This window comes from Peromyscus californicus, unplaced genomic scaffold (assembly GCF_007827085.1).
Source record: "Peromyscus californicus insignis strain IS unplaced genomic scaffold, ASM782708v3 Scaffold_1__1_contigs__length_55948999, whole genome shotgun sequence".
In the NCBI taxonomy this organism is placed as follows: domain Eukaryota; kingdom Metazoa; phylum Chordata; class Mammalia; order Rodentia; family Cricetidae; genus Peromyscus; species Peromyscus californicus.
In genome coordinates, this window is record NW_026294492.1 from 6039172 (window position 1) to 6064355 (window position 25184).

Genomic DNA, 25184 nt, shown 5'->3' on the forward strand with positions numbered 1-25184 from the left:
CTGGGAAGTGGAAGGTGACATTTTTCATCTGTTTGACACATTAGCAGTCGGGAAGATTCCTCTCCATCAAGGAGGAGGAAGCAGCGAGAGACTTTCATTTTCAGTTCTAGAACTGTGCGGTCCCAGTGTTCTTAGGGAGAGCCAGAATTCTCTTTACCTGGAATCCGAAGGCCCCGGGGAAACTGTCACATCCCCAGATAAAAAGTGCAGAGGAGGAAACGCTAATTTTAGCTACACTTTGACTGTCTTCACCTACTGAAGAAAATGAGCCTTCTCTCTCTCTCTCTCTCCCTCTCTGGTGTGCCTGTGTCTGTGTGTGTGTGTGTGTGTCTGTGTGTGTGTGTCCGTGTGTGAATGTGTATGTGTCTGTGTGAATGTGTGTGTATCTACGTGAATGTGTGTGTGTCTGTGTATGTGTCTGTGTGTGTTTCCGTGTGTGAATGTGTGTGTGTGTGAATGCGAGTGTCTGTGTGTGAATGTGTGTGTGTGTGAATGCGTGTGTGTGTCTTTGTGTGTGTCTGTGTCTGTCCATGTGTATGAATGTGTGTGTGTGTCTGTGTGTGAATGTGTGTGTACCCACGCATACCCGCACCCACATGAGCAGGAGGTAGAGGACAACCTGTGGGCTTGTTCTCTCTTTCCCCCGCCGGGTCCCAGGGATGAAATTCAGGTCATTAGTCTTGGTTCAGGCATTGTGCTACCTGCTGAGCCTCCTCAGCGGCCAGCCCTGTTTTTATTACTGGGGAGCATATAATAGCTTCGGAATCAAAGTTTTCTTGCATATTAAGAAAGCATCACAGCCGGGCGGTGGTGGCGCACGCCTTTAATGCCAGCACTCGGGAGGCAGAGGCAGGCGGATCTCTGTGAGTTCGAGGCCAGCCTGGACTACCAAGTGAGTTCCAGGAAAGGCGCAAAGCTACACAGAGAAACCCTGTCTCGAAAAACCAAAAAAAAAAAAAAAAAAAAAAAAAAAAAGAAAGCATCACATCTGGCATGGTTTTCTAACTTGTAGAAGAGAAAATAAATCATAATCCTCCTCAGAGTTGGGCAAGAAGGCCGGGAAGCTGGGACCCTGCTTCATGGTTGTGGCGCTGAAATGGGCACATGGAGTTTTCAGAAATCTTTGGGCGGTGCACATCACTGAAATAAACATCTCTGTGTGGAAGGATGTCTTTGCAAAAGATGTGCATTGTTTTGTGGCCTTGCCTATCACGAGGGAAAAACAGCACCTCCTATGACAAACCTGGACCAGCCGCTTGGCATGATGGGTCTAAACAGCAGGAAGGAGAATGCTTATGATGGAATCCAGGACACAAAATCTATACACACATTTCTGTGATTAAAAAGAAACAGCGAATTGTAGCACCGGAAAACGGCATATACTCACTCGGTTGGCCTTGGTAAGCTTGGTGGTAGAACAGTAATGATAACAAAAATCAGATGTTTGTGTATTTGCTCCCGGCCAGGCAGGGTGCTGGGAAAGCACCTCACGTAAGCGTCGTCTCTACGGCAACACTGAGTTAGGTACTGATCTTCGGCAGGCGGGGTCGCCGGTGCACTGTTAGGGTATGGTGAGGAAACGCACCAGAGGAAAGCCTCCTGCATGCTGTTCCCACCCCCCAAACCTGGCCGTCCTGCTGAGCAGTCTGTGGGTGGTTTTGGCTGGTCAGGAGTTCAGTAGGAGGCAGTACGTGCCGCTTGTGCTAGAGGTGAGCTCAGGTGACCTCAGAGGAGCGAGAAGGTCATTGTCCCGTTGAGTTATAAGAACCTTGGAGTCTGAGGGCCAGGGGAAGCTCATCTCAGAGGGATGCTGAAGGACTTGGGACTTTCTGTTTTAGAGGGGAGAGGACATGTGTGAGACAGGGTTTATCTGTGCAGCCCTGGCTGTCTTAGGACCCTCTCTGTAGCCCAGGCTGGACTCAGAGATCCACTCACCTCTGCCTCCTGAGTGCTGGGACTAAAGGTATGCACCACCACGCCGATGAACTGTTTTTATTTTTCCTAAGAGATGGGTTCAGGAGAGCAGGTTTTGACTTAAGCACAATGGCAGAGGTAACTGTGAGCTGCTCCTTGGAAGGTTCTAGCAGAGGTTGGGCAAGAGGTGTTGACGCGGATTGGAGTGTGGCAGTGTTTCCACTGTCTCTGGTGGTTCGGTACAGTGACTGGATGGGGCACTGGCGACGAGCCGAGGGAATCCTGTCAGCAGTGATTGGCGTGTTAATCACACCAAGCCTGTGGTTTGGCCTGTGAGCATCAGCCTGAGTCACACCTGTGATAGTTCTGATTGGTGGGAAACTGATGCTCCTCTGGGCTCTGGCTTCTTCAGCTCAGGCTTAATGGGATGCGTGTACCCCCCAAATTCTCTACATCAGATGTGCCTCGAGAGAAAATGCCTCTGAGAGCCAGAAGGTGAAGAACCATGGACAAAGTGTCACTTCCCAGGTGGACACTGTCACCGGCACCGCTTGCCTTAAACGTTAGGCACAGGCCAGATCACCCTGCGGAGTCTGAACCTGTGTCCTCAGCTGGTGGATCTGGCAGAACTGCCACAGGACGGAAGGTTACTCACCCTGAGGCCGACTCTGTAGCGGCGGCAGCTCCTGAGTGAGGCTTTGGACTCTGACTTTTGAGGTGCTCTGACTGTCCCTCACCAGACCCCAAGAGTTGTCCTGGCTCCTTGGCTTGGGGCCTGGGGGTGGGGTGGTAGAGTGTCTCACCAAGTCCTCACTGTAGGTGATGGGAATTGGATCCTTGCGTCGATGAAATACAGTCAAAAGGGGGAAGGCTAAAAAGGTTCTCTCTTGAGTAGAGAGAACCCGCTGCTCTGTGGCTCATCCCATCGCTTGGCCAAGGGGAGGGCTTCCTCCGGTAAAGGATGCAATTGGATGTAAAAATCGCCTGAAGTCACCTGCAGCAAAAGATTCTTCCCTTCCCGACTGGGGCCACAGGACACCTGGGAATTACAGGCCTGAGGAGATCTGTCTGCTGCGCCCTTACCTGAGCTCAGAGCAGATTTGGGATCAGGCAACTCCAGCCAGTGAGAGTCGCTGGATGAATCAGGCAGCCCCGAGCTCATCTTCTGTCGTATCCTGGCCTGGACTCTCAGGAGGAAACTGCCAGAAGCCTTTGTGGCCTCCAAGGCTGGAGGATTTCCTGTTTTCCTTACAGGGCTATTGTACGTACAGCCCGTACATTCGCCCGTACATTCTCCATCCGCCGTCTGTCACCATGGGTTGTTTTAACACGTCTGTACGGGCAGATTAAAGCTTCAGTCATCCATCACGTTGTGTCTAAGTCAACCTCGCCTCTCCCCGGCTTTTTTTTTTTTTCCCTTCCAATTTTGTTTTGATTTTTTTTTTTTAATTTTTAATTGAGATGTGGATCTCATTTTATAGCCCAGGTTTGCCGGCTATTCACTGTGTAGCTCAGGCTGGCCATCCAACTCACAGCGATCCTTCGGCTTCAGCCTCTCCGGTGCTGGAATGAAGGGGTGTGTGTGTGTGTGTGTGTGTGTGTGTGTGTGTGTGTGTGTGTGTGATCCGTGTGCATGTGGAGGCCAACAGGGCATCCATTGCCTTCCTCTGTTGCCTTGAGACAAGGCCTCTCACGTAACCCGCGAAGCATGCCCTTTTCGGCTAGACCGGCCAGCCAGCAGGGTTCTTGGGGTGTGGGCTCCACCCATCTCCGCCTCCTGGTAGTGGGGACTGTGTGCACACATGACCATACCTGGCTATTTATTTATTTATTTATTTATTTATTTATTTATTTATTTATTTATTGTGTATACAGTGTTCTGCCTGTATGTATGCCTGCAGGCCGGAAGAGGGCACTGGACCTCATTACGGATGGTTGTGAGCCACCATGTGGCTGCTGGGAATTGAACTCAGGACCTCTGGAAGAACAGCCAGTGCTCTTAACCGCTGAGCCATCTCTCTAGCCCCCATACCTGGCTTTTTTCCGCGGATGCTGGGGATTTGAAGTTAGGTCCTTGTACCTGCAGGGCAATTGCTCTGACCCACTGAGGCATCTCTCTAGACCCCCCCCCCCCACATACCCACTCCTCATCCATCTTCTTATTCTTAACACGGGTTTTATGACCCCTTAAATTACCTTCCAGTTCTTTCTATTACCTAGGGGGAGCACTTCATTATCTGGTCCCCGGGGGCCCTCCATCTGTGGCTGCCTCTGCCCAGACTGTGTAGATAACAAGCCCATGACTTTCTGAGCTCCATTCTGTTTCCAGCCTTTGTGTTTGCGTGGAGTAGACTTAGCTGAGCCTCTTTCTCCGGTAGAGGCTCGCTGCTTGAGGGCGAGGCCCGTTACACGAGTCTTTTTATTCATTGGCATCATAGGCTTCCCACATGACTGGGTTTTATTCTCTTAGACAATGGTGCTTAGGGCACACAGAATGAAAACACACATGAACGTTGATGTTTTCAGTACCCAGAGCAACATGACGAACAGGTCACGGATCATACAGGTTCGTCATCACTACACCTTCACTTGACTTCCGGTGTGCTGTGAGCAGTAGGAGTTTGGAAGAGATACCTGGGGGTTACGTTCAACTATTTCCATTGTTTCTGAGCCGCCTCTGCCCTGTCTGTACAGGATCATTAATTGGGATGGGGTGACCTGGAGATCTCAGGCAGGGGTCAGCCCATGCTTTGGCCTTAACTCCATTGTCAGAGACTTGTGTTGGCCACAGCCAAAGTCAGTACACACCAGGGTGGCATCTGTTAGAACCAGTGCCCTTTGCGGGAGTTTTGAACTGGAAAGAGCTCCAGGTATCAGAGAAAGTACAGGTTTGAAAGGGAGTATCCCCCTGAAGCCAGTCCTGCCAGAGATGACACACTGCCTCCTTGCTCATATTACCTCTTCCAGGGAACGTTCTGAGAGACAACGACAGACCACAGTGATCTTTTAAAACAATATTTTTATTTTATGTTTATGGGTGTTTGCCTGCATGTATGTCTGTGCACCACGTGTGTGCAGTGCCCACAGAAGCCAGAGGAGGGCGACAGATCGCCTGGAACTGGAGTTACAGACCGTTGTGAGCACCATGTGGGTGCTGGGATATGAACCCAGATCCTGTGGAAAGAGCAGCCTGTGCTCTTGAACTCCTGAGCCGTCTCTCCAGCCTCCGCTACGGTAGCACTGGCATGGAGCGCTAAAGTGATCTAGCCGTTGCTGCCAGTGGTGGCTTCTTTGTGCTGTTTCCTTACTAGGGGGTGGCTGAGCCAGGCTTAGCAAGTCCAGTTGTGAGCACAGCCAGCTCGCCTGGTGTGCAGGAGCAGGAAGGGCTTGGCGGGGGCTTGTCCCAAGCCACCCTGACTTAGATGCTGTGCAGCCCTGGGCTGGCGTCGTGGTTGCTTCATTTCCTCACCTAGAAGACAGCGTGAGGGGATATTCCAGAAAGTGCGGCGGGGCTTTGCTGCCTGGCGTGTGGAAGGCTGCATGCAGTTGGTGGAGTACGCGCTGTTTTTAACTGCTGTCCAGGATTTTGATGCATCTTGCTTCAGCCCCCGTTCCGTCTCTTGTATTTTGAAATTGCGACGGAATGCGTGATTTTATAGTCTACCTTTTTCTGTCCTCCGTTCCTGTGTGATGATTTAAGGAGCTGACCCCAGGCCCGGAGAAATGGCTTCAGTGGTGAAGACTGCAGACTCTTCTTGCCGAGGACTTGTTTGGTTTCTAGTACCCACACCTGGGCCTCCACAAGTACCTGCTCCAGGAAATCCAACACACTCTTCTTGTCTTAATGTGAACTCATACACAGATCACACACACGACACATCACATAAACTCAGACATCACACACACTCGCCACATACTACATACATTCACACACTACATACATGTCACACACTCACATATCACACATACATCACATTCACACATCACACAGACACACCTCACATTCACCACACATATCACACATAGTCATACATCACACAGTCACACATCACATACACACCTCACACATCACACACACACATCACACATACTCACACATCACACACACTCACGCATCACACACACGCATCACACTCACACACAAATAAAAATTAAAAACAAATCTTTAAAAGCCAACCTCACGTGCTGTTTTTTGTAGGAGTGCTGACCATTATCCAGCTCAGCCTTGTCGGCACCGTGAACACTTCCCATTTCCAGGCTGTAAACTGCCCTGTCTGCAGCTGCGTTCAGTGCTCTATTAACCCCGACTTTCCCCTTTAGGGAGATTCTTGGATGTGGGGTTCTCAAGTGGCATGAGCGTTTCTTCAGGCTTTATCACAGACCACCAAGTTGTCACCTGGTGGCTGTTTTCAGTCCTTCATCTGGGCCTGACTCTGGCAATGAATTCTAAAACCAGCTCTCCCCCGGGACAGGAAATGACCTGTTAGGAAGTGAGATCACCTGAGAGAGTTTGCCTTATTCCCTTAGAAATTGTGTGCTTCGGGTGAGATCTGAAACCCGGTGACGTGTAGGGCTGAGGCTACGACCTCACCTTTGGAATACTTTATGTGAATATGTGGTGTGCATGTAGTATTAATCATGTCGTCTGGGGAGTGTCTCACAGCGCTGCTACCGTGGAGAACCGAGTGTCTCCTTGAATGCTCCCCTCTCTGGCTGTCTGGGCCGTGCGAATGTGCTGCCTCAGCAGAGGCTTCTCAGCCAGACTGCAGGTGGCCATGGTCTTGTGTGGAGCAGGGGCTTGCAGGGGCCAGGCTGGTGCGGGAACTCCCCACCTGGTTTTCTTCCCCATCGATGATGGCACTTTGAGCTGTTGGCTTGACTGGAAGGGCGTGACCTTTGTTGTAGCCTCGAGCAAATGTGAGCTGAGCAGATGTGCCAGCGGTTCCTGGTGTGGAGGGGGAGCACTGGGCTGAGAGTCAGGAAGCCAGAGGTCCGCTCGGCTGTGTGACTTCATACGGTAGCTGTCTTCCGTACTTTGGCTTGCTCTCTGTAAAGGGAGGCCTGGGGCGGGTCCTTTCTCAGCGTCCTTAGAACAGGATAGGGTCGTGGATACGGATGGGCAGGAGACAGGTGCTGTCAGTTTCGGTTTAGGAGCTGAGAGCTGGATGCGGGCGGGCGGGATCCACTTTGAAAGAGGTGTTAACAGCCGTCGAACACATGAAACTCTCCAGGGCTCCCTGGTGCTTCCCAGCTCCCTGTTTCCCCTTTAGTGATGCGTCATCATCCCTGGAACCTTTGTCCAGATGTCCCCTTCTTGGTGCCTGGCGTGGTGATCAGCGTGTCCACGGATGTCTCTTTCCCTAGGCGTTCATACCAGCTCCCCTGAGCATACTTGTCCTTGGTCCCACGTTAGGGCACTGCCATTCTCCTGTCACTGTGCTGGAAGAAATGGATGGAATACCTGAATTGAAGACGGAGGTTGTTAAAACCGTGTCAGCCGTTGGAGGCTAATTGGCTGTGGTGACCCCCGCCCCCCGCCATCTTCTGTTGCTCTGTGAGGGTGGTTTCCACCCTCAGCCAGTTTGACTCGTCAGCTGTGTGTGTACGTGTCCCATTGAGGAGGAGCAAGGAGCTGCCTTCGCCTTTCTAGATCCAGTAATTTTTTCTTAAATACATTCTTCAGGCCTTCTCCTTGATAAACGTATTTAAAATAACAGTCAGGTTAGCCGAGAAGCACAAGACAAAACCTGACCCCTGCCTCCAAACTCCGTGTCTGCTTAGGCTTCGGGATAGGTTCCTGTGCGAGTGTACCCGAGTTCCTTCGTCTCTTGAATAGGTTGGATCCTGTGCACTGAGCTGTGGGGGACAGGACCGTACTCAGATAGAACTGGGAAGAAACCGAGCCTCATCCTGAGGTGGTTCCTGCAGTTCAGGTTCCCATCTCCCAGAGTCTCCCAGAGGAGAGAGGCCTGGCTCGGGAGCCCAGGAACTGGAGCAGAAGATGTGTTTGAAGCAGGGGGAGGTGAGAGAGTGAGTGTCCCCGAAGAACAGCTTTCAGTTCTGTAAATAAAAGCTGATAGATTCATTTTGGGATCTCTCCAGAAACTTTATTCCCAGGCTGTTTATTTTAGGCTCCTATTTTGAGGTTTGTTTTTTTGGCAAAAGAATGATAAAGGCACTGGAGTGCTCTCCGTTCTTAGTAGGAAAGTTTCCAACTTGGGGGTGATCCGGAGCAATCAATTACCATGCTCACAGGCGACTTGGCTGTTCTCACAGTGGGCACTGCCCCGGGCGTCCCAGGAAGACACAGAAACACAGGGTATACGGAAGTGCCCGTTACACATACACACACACACACACACACACACACACACACACACACACACACACCTCTCTTGGGCATCACTGGCCTGGGTTTCCAGGCAGACCCCAGAGCAGGGAAGCAGCAGAAGTTGCTTCTGGTCTTTCACACCCAGTGGGTGGCCAGAACCAGATGTCTGCTGTGGCCATCAGCTCTGGCCTGCAACCACATCGGACCTGCCTATGTCTTCTTGCCTAAGAACTTTGAGATAGTTTAAAAAAAAAAAAAAAAAAAAGTATGTGGTTTGGGAAGGTATGTTCTTCATCGTGTACCACGTGTGTTAGAGGTATACATACACACACACACACACACACACACACACACACACACACACACATATATATAGCTATAGTTATGCATAGAGATTATTAATCTATCTGTGAAATGGAATTTAAAAATCTAAAAATTAAGTACTTTTCGTTTTAGCAAGGTGAACTATTTTTTGATTTTTAAAATGTTACTTATTATTGTGCGTGAGCGTATGTGTGCTGTACATAAAGAGATCAGAGGACAACGTGGCAGAATCCGTTCTCCCTTCCCACCTTTCCGTGGGGTCTGGGATTTGAACCCTGGCTGTCAGGTTTGTGTAGGAAGCACTCTGACCCACTGAGCTATCTTGCTGGCCCAAGGTAAGCTATTTTTAGACCTGAATCACCCGTGCGGCGGAGAAGGGAGGAACGGGCTGGGGAATCGGGCACGTTTAGGTTTGAAGCCGTGCTGCTCTGCAGTATGGTTTCCTGGGATTGCTTCTTTGATCTCTGTTAGACCCCGTTTCCTAGCAGTGTATAGGAAAGGTGGAAGTGTAGAGAAACGGCAGTTTACGCTCCATAGCGACGTTTGCTGCCATCGTTACTGCCGTTTGTGGTGACGGTGGTTGTGTGCACTGTGTGTCCTCATCCTGCGTTGAATCTTTCTAAATTCCAGCCCCAGAGGCCAGCGAGCTTCTGTCCTTCAGGAAACCAGTAGAGTGGACTTAGTGAGGGTTACTCTGACCTGCTAGTCACATAGATGCCCACTGGCAGCCTCGCAACTGGGGCCCGGATCTTCCAAGGGCTTTCCTCATGATACCAACACACTTCATTCAGGAGGGTGCGTGCGTGCGTGCGTGCGTGTGAATTTGCTTGATACCAGCATACTTTAGGAGGGTGCATGAGTGTGTGCCTTAGTATGCATGTGTGCATGTGTATGTGTCTTATTTGCTTGATAACAACACACTTCAGGAGGATGCACACGTGTGCGTGTGTGTGTGTGTGTGTGTGTGTGTGTGTGTGTGTGTGACATGTGAGTGTATGTCTTAATTTTCTTGCTCAATATATAGTCTAGAATCTAATTATCTAGAATTCCTTGGCCTCTTTCTGGAACTTCCGCCATCCCAGTGCTGAGAGTTAAACCTCAGGGTTTTGTACAGGCCAAATAAGCAGCCTGCCACTGAGCCACATCCCCAGCCCTGGAATGCTTTTCAAAATAAAAAGACGGAGGCATCAAAATTTAATTTTCTCCAGTGTTTGCTAGTCCACGCTGGCCTCCCCACACATACCCAGGTGCCAATGGAGGGCAGGTTCACGGTGCCTCCTGAGCGCCTCCAGCGGATGAGAACGGACTTAGTTGACAGCTTCAGGGTGACATGTGAGTCCAAGGAGAGGGGACGTACGGACTCAGACACCCGGGGCATAGGACAATCTTTAGAGTGTCATGGAGGAAGGGTAAGTGGATTGAGTGAGTGGGGGCTGGTCTGGGAGGGACAGAACACAGACACCGGGACACCGTGGAACAAGCTGGCTCCTGTGGCCTGCTCAGGCTTCAGAGAGCACCATAGTCCCTCTGTAAGGAGGTGACAGTGGCATGTGTCTATGCCTGGATGTCGTGAGCTTCAGTGGGGGAGGAGTTGATTGGCATCGTCTATATTTGTAAGAAGGGCTAGGACCCCCTCTTAGACCAGTGGCTAGTGTGGTGATGGGGGATGAGGAGGATTCTGGGAAGCCGTGGGGATCTGAGAGTCTTCTGGTGTGCCTCAGGCGGGGGAACCTGAGGGGATACTTTCTCTCATGTCCCTGGCTGCTTCTTCGGGCACAGGGGTTTGATTTTGGACTAGGAACGATGCTTCTGCTCCTGCAACCTGCCTTTTCTTCAGTGCGTAGTCTGAGGACATGCTCCATGTTTAATTCCAGGGCCGTGTTTGGTCTTATTTGCGACCGAGAAGGACCTGGCGGTCCAGGGGGCGACTGCCGGGCAGGTCCGTTAACAACCCCTCTGCTTGCTCTTGCAGCACACGTGGAGAACGAGGAGCAGTACACCCAGGCTCTGGAGAAGTTCGGGGGCAACTGTGTCTGCAGGGATGACCCAGACTTAGGAAGTGCCTTTCTGAAGTTCTCGGTGTTCACCAAGGAGTTGACGGCGCTCTTCAAAAACCTGGTCAGTGTCCACTGTGTGTGCAGCTGTGGTGTGTGAAATGCTTGTCATGCCGCCCCTGAGAAGACGGCCCAACAGCTGGCCAGGAGAGCTCGTTTCTGATCATCCAGGGAGATATATTCTCTGGCTCCTGCAGAACCTGAAATAACTATACTTTCTATGTATTCACATTTGGTACCTTTGGAACAAAGTTTACAGTTTTAATTTTTTTCTTTAATATGACTTAAATTTAGCTTGGCACTTTAAACTCTCAGATGCAGGATAGAATGGGTAAATTCTCTCATCTTCTTCAGGGCCCCTGACTTTAGTTTCTGGTAGTTTTAAAAATGAAGACTAGCATGTTCTGGGTGGTGTCTCATATACTTTCCTGTGGCTGGGAAGAGACTCCATGATCAAGGCAACTTATAGAAGAAAGTTCATTGGGGGCTGGCAGACTTACAGTCCCAGAGGGGAAGTGTTCGTGACCATCATGGTGGGGAGCTTGGCAAGAGGCTGGCAGGCATGGTGCTGGAGCAGTAGTTGAGAGATCCACGTGCCACACGAGGCAGAGAGGGACAGAGCTAACCAGGAGTGATTTGGACTTCTGAAACCTCAAAACCCACCTTTCATGACACACCTCCTCCAACAAAGCCACACCTCCTCCAACAAAGCCACACCTCCTAATCCTTCCCAAACAGTTCCACCAACTGGAGACCGAGCATTCAAATATATGAGCCTATAGTGAGGGGGTGCACTCTCACTCACACCACCATGTGATAGTGGGCTTCCAGGTTGATATTATCTAATAAACAGAATTCAGATCTACCTTAGGAAGCAAGGTAACCTATACTCAAAGCACAGAATTACCATGGATGAAGGGACGCCAGGACTGAAAGAAAGGGCTGGCTCCGTGAGCAGAGAAACACAGGGCGGACACTTGTGGCCATGGCTTGGTAGCCTGGGGGTGGATCGGCCATTTCTTGTACTTGTAGCTCAGTGCTGTCCCTGTCTGTGGCGGCGAGAGGGTTTGTGATCCTGCCCTGGTGGGTGGTTGTTTCCCCAGGAGGGGTGGGCCCTAGAGATCTCTCCAGCATTTCCTTCCTGTTTCCCTCCCCCAGCTTCTCCTGAAGGCTCTAGCAGGGCAGGGCAGGCCCCAGTCGTGCTCTCCGCAGAGGTCACGGGCAGCGAATGTTTTCATTTCTCCTCCTCAGCTCATGACAAGCGAAGAAACAGCTCGTCCCGGAGGTGGTGGTGGGGTGCGGTTGGTCTGTGGGTGCGTCTGTGGGTGGGAAGCAGGGAGTGCAGTCTATGAGTTTATTACAGGAAGGGCAGAGAGCAGGGTCGTTCAGGCCGTGTCCCTCTCTCCCCGTGTTAGCCTGAAAACGGTTTCTTACATCCCACGGCTGCCACAGTGCTTAGGTTGTTTTGTGTGCTTGGTTGCCAGTTTGTTTTGAACTTGACTGAATTTGAAACCTCTTGGCATTATAGAACCTGTCACTCGCCGGGCGGCGGTGGTGGCGCACGCCTTTCATCCCAGCACTCGGGAGGCAGAGCCAGGCGGATCTCTGTGAGTTCGAGGCCAGCCTGGTCTACAGAGCGAGATCCAGGACAGGCACCAAAACTACACACAGAGAAACCCTGTCAAGAAAAAAAACAAACACCTGTCACTCTCTGTCCCTGTCCCACACGGTGGCCGCTGCCGGCTGCCTCTCTGCTCTGCTTCCCCCAGGGTTGTGGCAGACAGGCATAGCCCGTGGATCAGAAGGGAGGAAGGGCCTCCTTTGCACAGCCAGGGTAAAGCCCTCTAGAGGCTGACGTGGCGGGGTTCCCCAGGGACAAGTCACGGTGCTACCCGAACACTGAGCCCCTCACTGCAGAGCGGCCATCAGCTTCTCGGAGCTTGACTTAGGAGCACAGATAAGCGTCCTCAGGAGCGAGAGACCGGAGCAAGCAGGAAAAAGGACGTGGGGGAAAGAGAGGGATGCAGAGGGCAGAAGACATTGAAATAGATGCATACGCAGGATCACCTCAGGGAGACCTCAGGAAACCCTGCATATGCATGGGCACCTTGGGGCGTTTCTGGTTATTGGAGGAGTTGGGGGTGTGGGAGACCATTGGTGTTTGAAAGTAGACAATTAAAATCTGGGGGGAACCAAGCATCAATCGGTGGCATGTCTTTAATCCCAGCACTCAGGAGGCAGAGGCAGGAGAATCTCTGTGAGTTCCAGGACAGCCAGGGATACACAGAGAAAATCTGTCTTTTAAAAAAAAAAAAAAACAACCCAAAAACCAAAACAAACAAACAAAAAACCATGAAAAGGCATAAAAACCTGGGGGCTGAGGAGATGGATTAGTTGGTATTGGTAGAACGGTTGCCTCCCAAGCATAAGGGTGTGAGTTCGGATTCCCAGGATCCATGTATAAAAGTGCACTTGTAGCCGGGCGGTGGTGGCGCACGCCTTTAATCCCAGCGACTCGGGAGGCAGAGGCAGGCGGATCTCTGTGAGTTCGAGGCCACAAGTGAGTCCCAGGAAAGGCGCAAAGCTACACAGAGAAACCCTGTCTCAAAAAACCAAAAAAAAAAAAAAAAAGTGCACTTGTAACTCCATCGAAGGCAAGATGGGAGGCAAAGCCAGGTGGATCCCTGGAAGCTGGCAAGCCAGCTAGTCTGGCTTACATGGTAAAGTTCCAGAGCAATAAGAAGCCCAGCCCATACAGAAGGCATCTGAGGACCAATGCCCAAGTTAGTCCTCTGACCCCTGCACTTGGACATAGGTGTTTAAGCATTGTGCATGTCTGTCACACACACACACACACACACACACACACACACACACATACACACACACAATCAATCTGACAAGATTGGGTAGAAAAAAATAATCTCCCAGAAAACAGGTCAAGAACTAAAGGAGAAGTGTCAATTAGGAAGGATGACTCTCCCAGCCAGCTTTGGATGCAGCAGCAGCAGCAGCACTGTTTGGGAACTCTAAGGTGGCAATACCTTGAAATACCGATTAAAAAAATGACTCTGCCCGGCCTCAGGCCCAAGCCGCTGAGTTTGAACCTAGGATTAAAGATGTTTTCACACACACAAGGCTCCAGACGTTTAGCTCCCATGCATCATTTCTCTGAAGCTCTGGCAGGATGCGCTTTAGCAGCAGAAGGAGGAAGCAGAAAAGGAGGAAGTGGATGGAGTTAGGGCGGGAAGGTGGGCAGTGAAAGGCAGTTGAGGGGGGTGGAGATCGGCCTGCCCGGCTCAGCTGGGGGTGTTGGAGGCCGGTGGGAGGCGCTTGCACTCTCCCCACATCTCCTGGCACTAGCTTTTAAAATGTTTGCTCACTCGTCTCTCTGGACTTCCTCAGCTTTTTTAGATGGAGATGAAAACCAGCCAGGTGCTTTCCCGATTTTATCTCATTTAATCCTCATACCAACCCCATAAGTTAAGTCAGTTTTACACTTGCTTTATTGATTGAATAACGGAGGGCCCGGATGGTGTGCAGAACTGAAATCTGTCTACGGAGGACCGGAGCGCTTGGCCACCTGCAACATTCCACACCTTGAACCCAGAGCGGTTCTCCCCATCTTTTATTTTCTGTAAAAGCGGAGAGTAGAGCAGAGCAGGGCCCCGATGCTGTGCCCGGTGTGATGCTCACCAGACTGTGGCTTTGCCACTTGTAGGTACCTTGAAAACTGTCGCCGACTGCAGTTGCTGCCAGACTTGGTGCAGAGTGTTGTTGGTTGTTTTTACTCTTTTGGGGGGCCCGCCACCCAGCTCCCAAATAAATCACACACAGAGGTTTATTCTTAATTGTGAATGCCCGGCTTTAGCTCGGCTTAGTTTCTTGCCATCTTTCCTTAACTTTAAATTATCCCGTCTTCCTTTTGCCTCTGGGCTTTCCCCGTTCTCTTACTTCCATAAATCTTACTCTTACTCCGTGGCTTGCTGTGTGTGTAGCTGGGTGGCTGGACTCTGATGTCCTCCTCCTTCTCTGGCTGCTAGCTCTTAGATCTCCCTTCCCAGATTTCTCCCTCTGTATAGTCTCTCTGCCTGCCAGCCCCGCCTCTCCTTTCTCCTGCCTCGCTATTGGCCAGTTCTTTATTAGATCAATCAGATAATTTAGACAGGCACAGTAACACAGCTTCACAGAGTTAAACAAATGCAACATAAACCAAAGTAACACACCTTAAAATAATATTCTACTGCAGCAGAGTGGAAGTCTCAGGGCAGGACATGGTAAGCATCCATGGTGTGGCGCTTGTCCTACCACCCAGTGAACATGGGGTACATGGGCTTAGCGACTTATAGGGCCTTAGCTGTTGAGAGACTGAGGAGGCCGTATAACCCGAACTCATGGGCCTTCCCACTGTTGACACCCAAGGAGGCTGCTTGTTGGCATTTGGGGAGGCGGGGAGCGCAGAAGGACAGAAAGTGAGAGAAAGCAGTGCAGGGCTGAGTGGTGGAGAGACATGCAGACAGCCCGGGGGGCTGGATTCCCGGCGGAATGGACCGTGAGATGGCGTGCCTCGCGTGGCCAGGGTGGAGGCAAACTGAACGAGTGGGAAGGGCCTGCAAAGCGCGGCTGCTGTGCGCCTGGATGGTTGTTAGGACCTGTGAACTCACGGAACCTGGCCTCACTGTGAGGACATGTGCCTCGCTTTAAGTTTCAAAGCTGTCTCCTCGTGGAGTGCGGATTGTTGGTCTTATTTTCCCAGCAAAGATAAAGACAGAGAAAAAAAAATCTTGTATGAGCCTAAATTAGCACGCACCGCGGTGTGGACGCTGTCAGCCATAGGAATGCTGAGCCACGGCTTCTGAGCTGACTGTGGAACAACTCAGCTTTTTGGGGGGAGGGTGTACTTTCAAAGTCTTGTTTTGGGTCGCCCGTCCCATCCCGTGTTTTCAGGGCCTTTTCTTTGATCTCCCTCGGACATTTAAAAAGCAGCTCAGTATAGTTGAGACTCTCAGCTCCACCTCTTTCCAAAAAGAATAAAGTAACTACCACCTGCCTGTTTGGAGGCCTGGAGGGATGCTTCCAAAGCAGCTGGAACAGCTCCAGGGAAGGCCGGCTTGGTATGAAATGAGATTTTCTTCCTAACGACGTGAGACTCTCACCCTTAAAAAGCCTGAACAGTCGGGGCATAATAAAGGGAGAAAACAAGCAGCTTTAGACATCTAACACGGTGACATTAAACAGGTCGTAAAGGCAGCGTGGTTCCTTAGACTCTTCCCCTTCTCAAAAACATGAGAATTCTGGAGAGATCTCCCGAGGACCACTTCTGCAGCGAGAAGGGACTTTTTAATGACAAGCTTCAAGCCAGGACTGATTTTTGCAAGGTCAGCTGCAGATAAATGTCCTCACCTCTGAGAATGGGAAGTGGAGAAGGCCTTCACAGTCACAGAACCTGCCCAAGTGAAGACCAGAGTCCCATCAGAACAGGAGCCAGGGGGCGGGGCTGAGGGCGGAGTTACAGCGTGGGAGCCGCTGTGCCCCTGAGCTGTGGGATTTCCATTCCCTCCTACCAGAAGAGGAACCGGGAGTTCCACCAAGCATCGCGACCCTTCGTCATCATCACGGCTCTGTGCAGCTGCCTGGAACTAGAAGACGCCATAGCCGCGAGTCTTCAAAGCAGGCGAATCGGCTCTGTTTGGATGAGCAGCAGCGAGTCGCTTTAGTATATGATGTGCCGGGCAGAGGGGTGCACCACCTCACCAACCTTTGCCTCCTGAATGCTGGGGTTAAAGGTGTGCGCCGCACCCTGACAGAGTCTGAGAAAGTGGGTAACACTGTGTGGGAGGGGATAGGCTGCCTAGGACCAGGCTGGACACTTGCTGTGCACAAGCTGGTACTGTCTGGGCCGGTGAGCTCCATCCACACCGTCTGTCTTTTATGAGCACCTACTGTGTGCTTTGCAGGCCCCTGGCATTCCTGGCGTCCTAGCAGCCTTGAAAGCTGTCCCTCTGTTACTGTGGTGGAACAGTCAACAGTGTTTTTGGCAGCTGGCTCCATTTTGGTCTTTCGGTTTGTGTTAAACACTCAAGATCAGCCTGGGCTTTCCCACACCTTTTTATAAATCAATTTACAAGGTGGCTCTGCTGCCAGAGACAGGATCGAGGGCATCTGCTCACTAGACTCCCCTATGTAGACAGGAACATTCCCCAACTCGTGTGTGTGTGTGTGTGTGTGGTGTGTGTGTGTGTGTGTGTATTAGATAGACTAAGGCATCAGCACATCAGTATCCACAGCCTAGCTATATCAAGAACAAAAGTGGGCCAGATAGTTTTGCTAAGGAAGTTTCCTGGTGTATATGTGACGGCCACCTTGCATGCAGTGATGGAGATGACTCCAGCCTGGCTGTTCCATGAGGGGAGAGCCTTACTCTGGGAGTAAGGGGCTGGGCTGGGCTGCTTTGAAATGTTCTCATTGTGAAACCATGAAAAGAACTCCGACTTCACAGCTCGTGGCCCAGCTCTACCGATTCCTAGTTGTGTGGTCTGGGGACGAGGTGAAGGCCCTAACCCCGTTCCCGTGTCTCTTCGGCGGGGAGAGCACGGCGCACTTCTCAGGGTGGTTGTGAGATGAAATGCCCCTGTGCCATTTGCTGGCCTGTTCCAGCCATTCCTTCTCCCCAAACTTTCTGCTTGGGTGCTCGTTCTTTCAGGCAAGCAACTTTGAGAAGGAACACAGAGAACTGTCCTTTGAGACTGGTCGGGCACAATTCTGCCTAGGGTCTTTGTGTTAGCCATTCCATCTGCCAAGAACGTTCCACCAGACTCTCATGGTTCTCTGCCTTGCGGACTTCAAACTCTGCTCAAACATCACCTTGTAAGAAGGATACCCTGCTGTCTTTGAAAGAGTCCCTGCCCACACGCGATGACAGCGTTGTCACTTGTGGTATTGATAGTCACGCCCAAACTGGAAGCAACTCAAAAATCTATCCACGGCAGGATGAGCGAATCGTGGCGTGTCCAAACACTGGAGGAGACCTTAGCATTAAGGAGGAAGGTACCATGGGTAGATACATCAGCACTAATGAATCCCAAGGAAATGATTCTCAAGGAGCCAGATGGCGAGGAGTGCGTACTAATGATTCCACCTCTAAGAAATGCTGGAAGGTGGGAGCTTTTGCTTGGTGACAGGAACAGGTGAGGAAGAGCCTAGAGGCCAGGCGTGAACACAAGCAACTCTGGGAGGTGGTTGGTATTGTGCATTGCAGAGTGACATGATTTCACGGGTCTTATAACCTTCATTTCATTTCCTAGCACATTTTTAAATGTGCGTGGTTTGTGGTGTGAATGACACCTCACTACGCCTGCTTAAAAAATTTTAAACCATGGGCCAAAAGCATCGGCCTTCAGAAGAACTTCCGCACGGGTGGAAATGGTACCCTGTCCAGTGCGTTAGGCCATGAGCCATGGGAGGGACTTACTCCTGATGTGAGGCTCAGTTGTGTAAATGCGGAGAGGCACAGGCAGTTGGCATCTGCTCTGTAGGGCAGGACGCCATGCCATCCATTAGCGCCACCTCCCACATGTGTCCTAGATCTTGGGCCCTGAGAGGTAGGTAGGTGGAGCGTGGGGCAGGTGAGACACCGCTTGGTGGGCCAAGGTGGAGTGTGAAGAGTTTTAAGGCCCAGAAGTGAAATAAAATAGTTAGGATGGAGCTGGGCGGTGGTGGCACACGCCTTTAATCCCAGCACTCGGGAGGCAGAGCCAGGTGGATCTTTGTGAGTTCAAGGCCAGCCTGGTCTACAGAACAAGATTCAGGGCAGGCTCCAAAACTACACAGAGAAACTGGTATTAACAGATGCTCTTGACCTCTGCTTGATGTGTACCTCCGTCTTCCTGGCCCAGGCACTTCGTTTGTACACACGAGATTATATAGACTTTTGCCTCCCATTGATTCATCGTGTCCAGATGAACTCAGGAAAGACGGAAGGACAAAGGGGAAGAGGGGAAGACAGATCTTTTTAAAGCTTGTGTATTAGTTTGACAGTAGTTACAGCCTTGATCAAGTGGTCATCCTATTCAGGAGTGCTTGCTGCTTCAAAGGCAATTTACAGTACTGGTTCACAGCGGAGAAAAAGGTTCTCAGTGATTACCTGAGGTTAAGTTAACCCTTGCCTCCGAGAGCGAGCGTGGGGCCAAGGTGTTCATTTCTGCTCTGCAGACTTGGCAGTGGAGTGTTTAACAGCTGTCTGGGCTAGATCGGGGGGTTGATCTGATCCTGGCGGAGATGTGAAAATCAAAGAGAGAGGAGGTAGTCGTCTACATTAGCAGGTTGTTCTTTAGTGAGAATGATAAGGGAGTGTCTTGGGAGTGGAGCCTGCCCGCCCAAGGGGGTGGAGCCTGCGCACCCAAGGGGTGGAGCCTGTGTGCCCAAGCGGGTGGAAACGGTGCCATGGGGGGGCTTGGGGGGTACTAGGGATAGAAAAGGGGACTTTTTGGGGGTGGGACGTTCCATCTGCAGATCTGTCCCCTGCAGTCTCTAAGTTGTCAGTACCAAAAGAGGTTGGTTTGTTGATCTTATCACGAGATCCCTGGAGCCTAACATCCCCAAGAAAGATGTTATCGTCGTGTTGACTTTCCTGTCCAGGAGTTTCTCAGCTCACCTGAGGTTTGGGGGTTATTAGCCGGTTAGCCTGAGTACATGTAAGCTTCAGACTTGATGGCCTTCCTGCCGACGCGCACTGAGACCCCAGGTGGAGCAGGGGGACTCCCTAGTGAAGCCACTAACGGAGGCTCTGTTATAATTCTACAGTTCCCTTTTGATTCTTATTTTTAAGGTTTATTTTAGAGTGTGTGTGTGTGTGTGTGTGTGTGTGTGTGTGTGTGTGTGTGTGTGTCTCGCGCCTGAGGAGGCCAGGGAGTGGCTCCTCCTGGAGGGAGCTGTAGTTACACACAGGTTGCTGTAAGTCCGATATGGGTGCTGGGCACTGAAATCGGGTCCTCGGCAAGAACAGTATGTGTGTTGCTAACTATCCCTCTCACCCAGTTGCATCTTCCAGCAGGCAACATAAACAGCCTTTTTGAGGTATATTTTTCCATATCACAAGAACCACCTGTATAAATGAGTTACCTCTTTCTGGAACCTTCCCTGAAGTCGGGCCTCTTGCCATGCCTCAGGTTTAGGGACCCCCACCCCCATACTCCTTGTTCTCTAATAATCCAGTCTCCCCAGCTCCAGTCAACGCTGCTCTGCTTTCAGCTTCTGTTATTATAATTTCATTTTGGTTAGAAAAAACAATAGTTTGTTATTTCGGTCAATTCGACTAACCTCCAAGAAGAAAAATTTGTGAATAGAGCCCGGACTCTTTTGGCAGGCCTGGCACCCCCCCAGCTTCACCTTCCAGTAGCTGGCAGGGCGGTCCCCTCTGCCCCCGTGGCTGGCTGTGTCTGTGGCTGCACCTCACGCCTACCCTCTGTGTACCTCCCATTTACCTGGGCACACACACAGCTTCTGGTCCTGTAGGAAGACAGGGTTCTTTCCCGTGTTTTAAAGCTGGTTTCACATGCCATGCTCAACAAAAGTTTCCCTAGTCTCCAGATAAAAGTGACTCTGAGAAGCCCCCCAGTGCTTCCCTGGCGGCTCAGGAGGCTTCGCCAGGACCCCAGGACCGTACAGGCACGCTCTCCTCCTGGTTAAGCCCAAGTCCCAGGGCCGAGTCTGTCTCCTAACCCTTCCTTACCCTCTTTACTGTTATAATTGTTAAATGTTCTTTCATAAGGGACTGTGGTGATCTGTCCCCAGTATGTAACCTGAGACATTCTTAAATAAATGAAGATTTGCTTAAATGAATGAAGATAAAAGCATACCACCTACTGGGCGGTGGTGGCACACGCCTTTAATCCCAGCACTTGGAGGCAGCTGGATCTCTGTGAGATTGAGGGCCAGCCTGGTCTTCAGAGCGAGTTCCAGAACAGCCAGGACTACACAGAGAAAGAAAAAAAAAAAAAAGAAAATGAGAAAAGCATACTACTTAAGTGTGTGTGGGATATCCACAGTTGTTCACACTTCTCTATTTCCTATATATTTTGCCCGCCTCTTCCTGTATAATAATCTAATTGATAAATCTACTATCAGCACCAACCTTCCTTCCTCCTTTCCCTCCTTCCTTCCTTCCTTCCTCCTCTCCCCTCTCTCTCCTCTCCTCCCCTCCCCTCCCCTCCTCCCTCCCTTCCTTCCTTCCTTCCTTCCCGTTTTTTTGGGGGGGGTTCCTGGGAGGGGCTTGAACTTGCTATATAGCCGGGATGACCTTGAACCCTCAATCCTTCTGCCTCTACCTCTGGAGTGCTAGAGTTACAAGCGTGTGGTGGTGTGCCTGGTTTATGCTGTGTTGGGAACTAAACGGTGTATATGCTAGGCGAGTGCTCTACTAAAGGAGCTGCCCACACACACACACACCCGGCCCTGGAGTTCATCGTTCTTGCTCCGTGTGTCCATTTTTTATTCTCTTAGGCAGTTGTTTGCACAGCAGACTCGGGGAAACTGGTGGCTGGGTTGATGAGTTTACATATTGGCTATCACTCAGTCCGTTAACGATTTTGTTGCTGCCGTTGCCAGTTATTTCTTGTTAGGGTCTTGCTAAGCAGCTGTCGCCGGCTAGTGGTAGGTCAGCTGGACACAGGCCAGAGTCGTTGGAGAGGAGGGAGCCTTAACTGGCAAAAGGCTTCGGTAAGATGGGGCTGTAGGCAAGCCTATAGGGCATTTTCTTAATCAGTGATTGATGGGGAGGGGCCAGACCATTGTAGGTGGGGCCATCCCTGGGATGGTGGTCCTGGGGGTCTATAAGAAGGCAGGCTGAACAAGCCATGGGGAGCAAGCCAGTAAGCAGCACCCCCTCCATGGCCTCTGCATCACGCTCCTGCCTCCAGGTTCCTGCCCTGCTTGAGTTCCTGTCCTGACTTCCTTCAATGATGAACAGTGATGTGGAAGTGTGAGCCACATAAACCCTTTCCTCCCCCACTTGCTTTTGGTCATGGGTGTTTCATCACAGCAATAGTAACTCTGACTAAGACAATAGTCCAGACTGGCTTTGAACTTGGGATCCTTCCGTCTCAGCCTCCAGTGTGCTACATTTGGTTTAAAAGCAGAGGGTGTGATTCGCCCTGTAACTGAAGCCTCCTGTCTGGATGGTCAGAGGAAGTTTGTGGAAGGTCTCACTCTTGGGCCACACCCCATGCTCGGAGCTGTGGGGGGGCACTTCAGAGATCGCATGGGGCGCTGTGTTTTAGGACAGACCAGATGCAGGTAGAGCCTGCCAAGGGCTAGGAGACATTCAGAACAGGGAAAGCCTGGGGAGTGATGGGGAAAGGAAGGGGATGATCACTGTCTTCTGGGAAAGGTGGCCTTTGAGGTCTGCGGGGAGGGAAATAGCTCTGGACAGCGAGGGCAAGAGAGGACATCGCAGCCAGGGGACAGATAGAGGACAAGCACAGAATCGGGGAAGCAGAGTCCTGGAGGCCGAATGGAGAGATGCGTGGGGGTGGGGCAGTCGCCTCGTGCACAGATAAGCAGTTTGGTATCCCTTAGCAACACAGTCCCAGGTAATTCTGGTAGGACTGTGAAGGAGGGCTTGGGGCAGCCAGGGCCTAGAAGCCTTGGCAGGGAGCCATTGTACGGAGAAGGGAGAGCTGAGGCGTGGGGGTGGCCGGGACATGGGTATGGTCATGGAAGTACCTGATAGGCAGAGATGACTTGGCCTAGCCTGGCTGTGTGGTGCAGAGCAGAGAGGCCTTGGGGACCACTCCCCGGTGAAGCAGCCACCCGGTCAGTGGAGGTGACAGGAACAAGGATGGCTGTGTAGCCAAGCGCTCCCCACGGTGTCAGCCTTGGTCTGTGGCCTTGCTACTTGCAGGGAGGGGTGCGCCTCTGCACAGGGCCTTCCTGTCTGTTCACAGTGGAAACCCAGGTGTGGTTGCTCCCAGGGATTCATCACAGGCCAAGGCTGGTTCCTAACTGTCATCCACAGTTTCACAGACCTCACTTTCAGCAGAGCTTTGCAGATCTAGAAGTTGATCCCTTAAGGCTAACCCTTACAGGTCACAACAGATTACAGTGTGCCTCGGGCTGATGCTCGGCCCATGACAAACGCTGACTCACTTCATACCAAAGCAGCGGTCACTCAGACAAGCATCTTGGAAATGGCAGTCGTGAACGAAGTTCTCACTTGGCCCTGTGGTCTGTTGTGTGTGTGTGTGTGTGTGTGTGTGTGTGTGTGTGTGTGTGTGTGTGTGTGTGTGTGTTTTAAGGCCAGCATCCTCGCATGCTTTTGCAGTATTGTTCAAGTGAGTTCCAAGCTTACCCAAAAGTTTCATATATTGAGGGCCCAGGAGATGCCTCAGCAGGTACAGATGCCAGTTGCTGGCTGAGCTTAAGGAAGTGAGTTTATTAATCCCCAGGACCCACGTGGTAGGAGAGAACCGGCTCCCATAAGTCTCCCTCTGACCTTCACACACTTGCCATGGCATCCACACGCCCGTACACACCCAGTAATTAAAGTCTGGTATGCTGAGATTACTCTCTGCTAACCCACATTCCAAATTAATCTTCTGTTTGGGGGGTGGGGGTCTCATTATGTAGTCCTGGATGCCCTGGAACTCAACAGAGATCTGCCTGCCTCTGCCTCCTGAGTACTGGGATTAAAGGCATGTGCTACCAAGCCCAGATGTATTCCAGATTGTCCTTTTAAATGGTGCATATGTTTTACCTCCCTGTTCAAGGTGTCTATACTGAAAATTAAGTTCCCTTCACTGGGGTTGAACGTGGATGCAGAAGTTCTGCGGTCCCTCTTCCTGTCTCCTGTCTGTTCCTGTGACGGAGACACGGGACCTGCTGACATGGTGCGGCAGAGGTTGTGCTGGTGGATGGCAGGGGTAGGCTGAGCCCTGCCTCCCAGGGAGGGAGGACGGAAGCGTGTCTCAGGCTGGTTTCCCGTGTGGGAGGGCATCTTGAGGTTCAGGGCTCTCATCTGTGCTTCCAGGCTGGAAGTTTGCTGTTCACACTTAGCTCGCATTTGAGCTGCCCTCAAGGCAAACTCTGAGTGTGTCGGGAGGTTTTGACTCCGTAAGACTCGCTCCATCCATGGTGACAATTCAAGACAGCATTTCTGGCTTCTTGCTGCAGGGCGAGTGAGGGGCTGGCTCCCCGACTCCTACTTTTCTGCCAGCTGCAGATGGATACCACACCACACTCACACGTGCACCCTCTCACACACTCCCTGACACACAGCCCTCCTTTGCTCTCTTCCATTTAACTCCGCCACACCCGGCCCCTGAATAGTCATTTCTTCACTCACACGCCTTCCCAGCAGACAGAAACCTCTGGCTCGGCTGGCCTTCACCTCCTTCCTAGGTTGGGAGCATGCTGGCCGGGCCCCCACAGCCTCCAGCGGGCCAACAGCAGTGTCGTTAGGAAGGAGGTGGTGTGTACCCTTTTGTTCCAGGCTCATGAGTGATTATTCTCTCCTGGATTGACGGTTCTGAGACAGGTTTAGGTTTTACTCATTGTAATAACTTCGCACAACTTAACAATAGAAGGTTCCTGCGTGGTAGCGTACCCATCCGGGTCTTTCATTAGCCATGTGCTCACCTCTGACTCCCTCGAAAAGAGGGAGTGGGTAAGGCCACCACACCATGCTGGCCAGGCTGACCACGGAAGGAGAGGATTACGAACGTCGTCTTTGCTTGGATTAGAAAGGACGTTGAATGTCTTTTCTGTTCTTCCTTTTTAGATTCAGAACATGAACAACATCATCTCCTTCCCTTTGGACAGTTTGCTGAAAGGAGACCTGAAAGGAGTGAAAGGGGTACGAGCGGGGTCACGGGGGTCATGGGGGTCACGGGGGTCACGGCGGCGCTGGCTGCACCCCACCCAGCGCATGCGGCCCCAGGGATGGCGTCTGCTTTGTTTCCTTTAATTTGACGTTTTGATGCCGCCGCCGCCGCCGCCCTACGTGGTGCCTCTTGGCCTGTGAGTTCTTCTGTTGCTGGTGCTGCAAACTCAGTAGAGGGAGAACACGGAGGAGGGAATGAGCCAGGTGGAGGCCAACGTGCCAGAGGGTTCTCCGGAGCATGGAGAAGTGGCGGGGTCCGGTTTCCTAGCTGCTGCATGTGTTGCCCCTTTATTCCTAGGAAAAGGATCCTAGCAAGGACGGGGAAAAAAGTCTCATAAGCATGACTGACTTCGCGTCTCTACCCTCCGGAGGACGCTGGCTGTTTGGACAGGCCTGGACACTTAGGCTGCCGAGGCCTTGTAGTACTTAGTAAATAATTCAGGAACTATTATTAGTCCTCAGGGCTGGAGGGATGTTTGGCTGGGGTCCTTGAGAGACCCAGGTCTTTATGTGCATGTGATTTCTGGGTCTCATCTAGGCACATCTGGCAGCCTGTCTGGACCATCTTGGGGACCTCTGCCTAAACCTCCCGCTGTGTGTCCCTTGCAAAGCATGCAAGGAGAGAGCTAATAGGACCCAGGGTCATTATGTGTGTTCCCCGTGCGGGCCCGGAAATCAGGCCAAC

At 51.5% G+C, this 25184-nt stretch overlaps 1 protein-coding gene across 11 annotated transcripts in view; it reads left to right on the top strand.

The window, feature by feature from the left end:
• The window catches only part of Asap2 (ArfGAP with SH3 domain, ankyrin repeat and PH domain 2), a 166661-nt gene that overhangs the window by 68185 nt on the left and 73292 nt on the right, over positions 1-25184 (top strand). For all 11 annotated transcript variants that reach the window (XR_008220107.1, XM_052745813.1, XM_052745804.1 and 8 more), the window contains 2 exons: positions 10542-10687; positions 24398-24472. Coding sequence is in view for 10 of the 11 variants with exons in the window: in XM_052745813.1 (XP_052601773.1) it covers positions 10542-10687; positions 24398-24472 (221 nt within the window). In the remaining variant the exon portion in view is untranslated. Of the gene's footprint in view, positions 1-10541; positions 10688-24397; positions 24473-25184 lie in introns of those variants that run through there.